General features: G+C 40.8%; 1 protein-coding gene across 1 annotated transcript; it reads left to right on the top strand.

Moving 5' to 3' along the window:
• Positions 1-491: 491 nt before the first annotated feature.
• Positions 492-6,531, top strand: LOC101863183. Its single transcript, XM_005097598.2, has 4 exons — positions 492-791; positions 2,253-2,339; positions 4,592-4,760; positions 5,365-6,531. The coding sequence occupies exons 1-4, from the start codon at positions 565-567 to the stop codon at positions 5,554-5,556; spliced, it is 675 nt and encodes a 224-aa protein (XP_005097655.1). The 5' UTR covers positions 492-564; the 3' UTR covers positions 5,557-6,531.
• Positions 6,532-8,057: the final 1,526 nt, after the last annotated feature.

Consider the following 8,057-nt stretch of genomic DNA (forward strand, 5'->3'; position numbering starts at 1 on the left):
ATGGTAGGCCAATTACTTTTACTGTTAGTTGATATTAAAGCACCGATCATTCCTTTCATCGAAAGGGGGCCCAGCTAGTTTAATCGATTTCCAACCGTTGATGGATTTATGCATGTTTGTGGACTTGTTCTTGTCTCTCAGTCTGGCTAAGAAGGTCTAAATTGTGTCGATGGGGACATAAAAACACCGTCATTCAATCTATTTTCAATCGCTTATCGATCTATTATTGTATATTTGTCAACCTGCCCCCCCCCCCCTCTCTCTCTCTTTCAGTCTGGCTGCACACGACATTGATGAGACTGTACATGAAAAACTTCTTCATTTAATCAGTTTTCAACCGTTGATCGATCTCTTTTATTTCGTTTGTCCACCAGTCCTTGTCTGGCATGCCTCTCCCTCAGTCTGTCTGCACACGTCTATATTGTGTCGATGAAGACGTAAAAACTCCTACATTCAATCTATTTTCAATCGTTGATAGATCTATTTTTGTATGTTTATCGACCTGTCCTTGTCTCGCTTGTTTCTCCCTCAGTCTGGCTCCACACGACGTGGGTGAGTCTGGACATGTCCGGGAACTACTCGTGCATCGACGACAGAGGGCAGGACCGGTGGACTGCTGACCTTGTCACGACCAAGGCGTTGTGGCGTCGCTGTGTCGGGAAAATGGCTCTCCTCGTCTCTCTCAGCCTGGCCTTAAGCCTTATCGTGGGCTTTCTGGCCGTCTACGTGTGGCGGCGGTTCAGGACTGCGGTGCGGGCGTTCTTTCTCAACATCCTGGCTCCTGATTTCAGGTGATACAGTGAACCCCGCTTGTGTTGACCTCTCTTGAGTTGATATCTTTTTCTCTTGTCTCTTTACAAGTCCCAACGGTTAAGTTGAACTTAACTTTCTGTGTCCCAACAGTTACGTTGAACTTAGCTTTCCATGTCCCAACGGTTAAGTTGAACTTCGGATGAGTTGATCTTCTTTTCACTTCCCCAACGACATCAACCCATCTGTAGTTGACAATAACATGCTTAGCTTAGCGGTGCTTTGCTTTCCCTTTTGATTGCTGTTGTTGTTGTTGTTGTTGTTTTTCTCTGAAAGTACAGCCGAGGACGGAGAACTCAAACACGTCCGGGATTGACAAGACTACCCCAGGACTACAAAGCTCTTCCTGCTCAGTACCTAGTTTTGAGAAATTTGAGATCAATATTTTTGAGGTTCACAACATGTCAAGCTTTTTCGCATGCAATTCTTTGAACTTCTTGATTACTACACCGAATAAACTTACGATTCACATAAAGTTCTAGAGCAGATAGAACATTTGGTCTTTGATCTCTTGGTCTTAGTAACTCAAAACAGTCAAAAATGTCAGATAGAACCTTATAATTCTAAATTAAAGTAGTGAAATGTGTTCAACACATCCTTAATCTGGATAAACCGTTATATAACGAATATCGAAATATTCAGAAGCCATCAGTCGGCGAATCATATATTTTACAAGGTATCTATGAAAAAAGGAAAAAACGTAGATAGTAAAGACACCTAGCAAGATCAACAGGACTTGCGAAGATGATCCTACAGGGCACTACACAAGGAAGGAGAAAGAACGGCAGATAAAACATGAAATAGTAAGATAACATAACAAATGGATAGGTTCAAAGTTGGGGGAAGCTCTTCAAAAGGCTAAAAATAGAAAAGGATGGAGACAAGCGGTTCCCCGATCATCCTGGGCATGTAGACTAAAGGAAAAGTAAATAACTAAATTGTTTGTTATTGCAATGTCACCAACAATCCTTGTACCCTGGTTGGTACGGTTGGTTCCTCAGTCTGTAAACAACAACATAGCCAGTGGCGTAACCAGGAGTAGCAAGTAGTGACTGTGTATAGGAGGAGGAGTAGGGAAGAAGGAGGAAAACGAGGAGAGCGAGGAGGAAGAGGAAAATGACGAAGAAGAGGAGGAGGGGAAGAGGAAGTAGAGGAGGAGGAGGAGCGGGAGGAGGAAGAGAAGGAACGGGAGGAGGAAGAGAAAAAGGAAGAGGAAGAGAAGGAAGACCAAGGCTGTGAAAGCCTGACGAAATTCTCCACGTCACACTTCAAGCATACTAGTAGAAACCTTGACGAAAACAACACATACATTTCCTCTAGAGAGGTAATGTTTCTAAACTACCACACACCCCGTCACAATGGACTCACCATTAACCTTCAGAGAAAACTTTGGACAAGTGCGTGCAGTTTTAACCAGTTATCTCTCTTTATGTGTCTTTCAGGAAGACAAAAATGGAGGATTACGGTATTCATGTATTTGTTGGATATGCCGATGATGACTTCCGCTTCATTCGCTTCGTCCTTCGCAGGTTTGTTTTTTCTCTTCTTCTGAAGTTTACGGTTAGATCTTTAAAGGCGATTATATTGTGGATATATACCAAGAAATAATGATAGATAGATAGATAGATAGATAGATAGATAGATAGATAGATAGATAGATAGATAAATAGATAGATAGGTAACTTTGAAACGAAGTCCTGTTACTCTGCATCATCATCATCCAGTGCCAGATCTACGACAGACATCGGCGATCATGGTTTTCCCTTCATTCCTTTGCTCGGATGCTCTAAAAAAAGCTACGTTTCCCTGATCTTTCCCTGTTACCCATTTGTTTAGGTTCCCTAAGTATGTTGTTCTGGGCCTATCCCTGCCTTGCTTGCCCTCAATTTTGCCAGTGAGAGCTAGATGTTCAAGACCCTTATGTCTATTCTGGTGTCCCAAAATCTGCATTTGTCGTTTCCTGATTGTTTTTAACATTGAGCGTCCCACAGCATCAAAACAGTTTTAAAAAGATAAAAAGCATTATAAACGATCTAGCATACCTTCTTTAAACGCAAATTGTAAGATCACGCAGCCGCAGATATTACGTACCTCCAAAAACAAAGAAAGAAAGATATAAAAGAAGTTTTTTTTAACCCTCTAGCATAAGGCTACTGTCAGAATAAGCATAGATTGTATTGTTCTTTAGAGTATGTCTCTATATTATAACTCCAAAGGTCTTGTTATTAAATTCCTGCATGTGGTTGAATGATGCATCTGATGTGATAAGTGCATTTTTGTAGCTTCACTTCTCTTTTCATATTGGATTTTAATGAGTGTAATACATAATTAAATTTTTAAAAATGTATACCTGCATGGTAAATTAGAAAAAATATTAATAACATCAGGTATGCAAATGACACAGTTTTAATAGCAGCCCCCCCCCCCCCCCCCCAAAGACCTTCAATTGCTTCTAGATACTGTTGTAACAGAAAGTGAACATAAAGGATTATTGTTGAATGTAAAAAAAAACCCCGGAATGCATGGTAATATCCAAAAAATCAGCAAATCCTAGTTGTAATCTCATTAGCAAAGGTGAAAAGATCAAACAAGTCCAACAGTTAAAATATATAGGACATAATATGATGAAATCTGATGCCAAATGTTCCACAGAAATAAAAAGGAAAACTGCAATGGCTAAGGCTGGTTTCAATAAAATAAGCCCAATCCAGAAAAATAGAAACATCTCAATGAACACCAAAATGGTCAACCCTTCTATATGTCTGTGAATGCTGGACAATCACTAAAGACAGTGAAAATAAAATAGAAGCAACAGAAATGTGGTTTCTTAGGAGACTGCTAAGAGTATCGTGGAAGGAAAAGAAATCGAATGAGTTAGTGCTTGATGAAGCCCACGTGGGACGCTCAATGTTAAAAACAATCGGGGAACGACAAATGCAGTTTTTGGGACACCTGAATAGACATAAGGGTCTTGAACATCTAGCTCTCAGTGGCAAAATTGAGGGCAAGCGAGGCAGGGGTAGGCCCAGAACAACATTCTCAGAGAACCTAAACAAATGGGTAACAGGGAAAGATCAGTGAAACGTAGCTTTTTTTAGAGCATCCGAGCAAAGGAATGAATGGAAAACTATGATCGCCGATGTCTGTCGCAGATTTGGCACTGGTTGATGATGATACCTGCATGTGTTTTTACGGTCCTGTATAGCTAAGAAAAATTTCCGTCTGGGATAATAAAGTATTATCTTATATTATCTTATCTTTTCTTAGCACATACCAACAAAACGCTTTTATTCTGTATGACAACTTTGACAAAGTCAAATATTATTCTGATTGAGAACTTTGACAAAAAGTCCTATAATTCTGTATGAGAACTTGGTCAACAAAGTCCTATAACTCTGTATGACAGCTTTGACAACAAAGTCCTATAACTCAGTATGAGAACAAATTCCTATAATTCTGTATGACAACTTTGACAAAGTCAAATATTATTCTGATTGAGAACTTTGACAAAAAGTCCTATAATTCTGTATGAGAACTTGGTCAACAAAGTCCTATAACTCTGTATGACAGCTTTGACAACAAAGTCCTATAACTCAGTATGACAACAAAGTCCTATAATTCTGTATGACAGCTTTGACAAAGTCCTATAGCTTTGTATGACAGCTTTCTCAACAAAGTCCAATAACTCTGATTGAAAACTTTGACAACAAAGTCCAATAACTCTGATTGAAAACTTTGACAACAAAGTCCTATAACGCTGTATGACAATTTGTCCACACAGGTACCTGGAGGAAGATCTGAACCTGATCACTTACATCCACCAGCGTGACCTGGGCGCGGGTTATCTTGACCAACAGCTGCTGGACGCTATCCAGGACAGCTGGAGACTGGTGTTGGTCTTGTCCGCCAACTTTCTCCGGAGATACGAGAAGGCGCACCTCGTCATGAAGGTTGGTTGTGCTCCTTTGTTTGTTTGCTTGTTTGTTTGTTTGTTTGTTTGTTTGTTTGTTTGTATGTTTGTTTGTTTGTCTATCTGTTTGTTTGTGTGTCTTTTTTGCTTACATGAGTAAAGAAAATAACATCGACACCATAACAGTCTGTTGCTTGTTTGTTTGTTAGAATAAAGAGAAAGCCATCGACACAATCGGTCATTTAGTCAGGAAATAAACATGGCACTCCTGTGGCACTCTTCAACCATCTACTCATGAAGGTCAGATGTCACTCAAACTGTACAAAAGACAACACAAAAAAGTAAAACTTGCCGGATCCCGTAGTGAAGGGCACGAGGATCCTGCACGGACAGTCCAAGTCACTCCTTTGTACAACGTTAGGTCTGTTTATACTTACCTTCCCCAAGGTTCCTTTCTTGTGCAAACTTTCAGATGTGCACGTCTTTAACACATCTCATTGTGCATACTTTCAGATGTGAACATCTCATAACACTTATCTCATTGTGCAAACTTTAAGATGTGAACATCTCCCCAACATATCTGATTGTGCAAACTTTCATATGTGAACATCTCATATCACATATCTCACTGTGCAAACTTTCAGATGTGCACGTCTGCCGTGACCCCGGTGAACCCTGACCGCGTGCTGGTGTTGGTGGAGCAAGGTCAAGGCCGCCATGTCCCCGACTACGTGCTGGCGGTGTTGGACGAGGAGAAGCTGGTCAGACTGCACAGCCTTAACGAGGAGCTGGGATACGAGCAGAAACAACGCATCAAACATCTCATTTTGTCGTAAACCGTACAGCGCATCAAACTTCTCATCTTGTCGTGAACGACATAACACATTGAAATATCATCTTGTCGTGAACGACATAGCACATTGAAATACCATCGTGTTGTGAACGATATAGCACATTGAAATATCATCTTGTCGTGAACGACATAGCACATTGAAATATCATCTTGTCGTGAACGACATAGCACATTGAAATATCATCTTGTGAATGACATAGCACATTGAAATATCACCTTGTCGTGAACAACATAGCACATTGAAATATCATCTTGTGAACGACATAGCACATTGAAATATCATCTTGTCGTGAACAACATAACACATTGAAATATCATCTTGTGAACGACATAGCACATTGAAATATCATCTTGTCGTGAACAACATAGCACATTGAAATATCATCTTGTCGTGAACGACATAGCACATTGAAATATCATCTTGTCGTGAACGATACATTGCTTTGAATTTTATCTCAGATACGGCACTTCAAACATCACATGAAGTCCTGAACGCTTTTATTTCACTTCTTGTTTGTTTTTTTGTTGTTTTTTTTAGTAAAGAGAAGCACATCGACACAATAATGGTCACTTAGTGCTGGGAGTGTCGCGAGTGGCCAGCAAGTGCAACTAATGCGGAAATTGTGGCCATCCTAGAGGAAAATTCAGTGATGGGTGATGTTGTTGTCTTCACCGACGGATCAGTGAGGCGTGGCCAGAAATCTGGATGGGCGTTCAGTGCTCGAGTTGAAGGTAGGATAATCAAAGAACAGTCTGGAGCTTACGAGTGCACTACGTCGAGCATGGCAATGGAGGTCAAGGCAATAACAGAGGCGCTGGAATGGATCAGCATGGAAGCGTATAAACATGCCCTGTTTTTTCACAGACTCGATGAGCACCCTACAAAAAATCAGGAGTGGGTGGCTCTACAGTGACTGGAGAGCTTCCATTGCAAATAGCCACCTCCTAAGAATTACATGGGTGTTCTGCCCTGGTCACGCCGGGGTACACGGAAATGAGCGTGCTGATGAACTTGCCGGCAAAGCAGCACCCAATGGCCGAATCATGCTCGACCCACCAATGGTGATCGCCAGATGCAAGGAGAGCCTTCACAACTAAGAGGAGTCAGACTCCCACACACTCAACACAATAAAAGGAAAGTGTGTGCGGGGCACAGCGAAAAAAAGTTTGCTCCGAGGAGTGGTCAGGCGTGTCTCAGACTAGCTCATCATGGAGACAATTAGCAGGAAGACCCTGTGGTGGACGCTGGAAAGGAGAGATGAGCAGCTATGGACATGTGCCGCCTGCTATGATTCTAGTTCTGGATCCAAATAAATCCAAGTAAGCAAGTGCTGGGAAAAGTAGGACACACAGAAAGAAACAACAGATGGAAAGTAAAGAAGTAGGACCTACCAGTTGCGCCCTCCAACCACCATCATTATTTCACGTCAAACATCGAACCTTGTAATGAACGACATTATATCGCACCAAAAATCTTATCTTGTCATGAACGATATTTATTACATAGCATCAAACATCTCATGAAATCCTGAGCGATATTAGATCTATACCGCACCAAACCTCTTATCTTGTGATCGATACATCACATCAAACTTCTCTTCTTGTCATGAACGATATTAATTCGTATCAAATACCTTATCTTGTCTTGAACAGTATTATATCTCATCAAATATCTGTGCAGAACAATATTATATCTTACCAAATAATTATATTACCTTGTCCAGAACAATATTAAATCTCATCAACATCTTATCTTGTCATGAACGATATTACTCGTATATCACACCAAATATTTCATCTTGTCTTTAGCAAAAAAGAGCATCAAACTCAAACTTCTCTTCTCAGATATAGAGCATCAAACATTTCATCTTGTCTTTAGCAAAACAGAGCATCAAACTCAAACTTCTCATCTCACATATAGAGCATCAAACATTTCATCTTGCAAAATGGTTGCTGTACAGATAAACAATCACATACAATAGCTCGTCCGTCAATGTCTGACGATGACCAATACGTCTACCGTGGAGAATAGTTCTCCTCCCAAGCAGAAGAATTAGAAGAATTAAAGATTACGATGACTTATGGCTTCTGCTCTGGCCGATGAGACCAATTCTGGCAGAGAAAAGTTTGCCACATTTGGAACTTTTAAACGTTTCACTTCCACTTGTGAATGTATGCAGCTTGTAGGCTTCTCTCTTGGTTTCAGCATTTATATTTGTGAAGCATCATACGATTTGCTGCCCACTGTGACTGCTGCTCTCCAGCTGGGTCTGTCAGGAGATAGGCTCTCCCATGTCGAAGTACATGTACATTCATTTTTATTATGCTGAAGTCCTCCAGAGACATATTCAGGGTGTCTTCGTAGCGCTTTTTCGGTGCGCCAACCTTACGCTTCCCTGAGGTCAGTTCAGAACAGAATACTGATTTTGGGATTCTGAAATCAGTCATTCTTACAGCATGGCCAGCCCACTGAAGTGCATTTTT

Source organism: Aplysia californica, unplaced genomic scaffold, assembly GCF_000002075.1.
Source record: "Aplysia californica isolate F4 #8 unplaced genomic scaffold, AplCal3.0 scaffold00158, whole genome shotgun sequence".
Lineage (NCBI taxonomy): Eukaryota > Metazoa > Mollusca > Gastropoda > Aplysiida > Aplysiidae > Aplysia > Aplysia californica.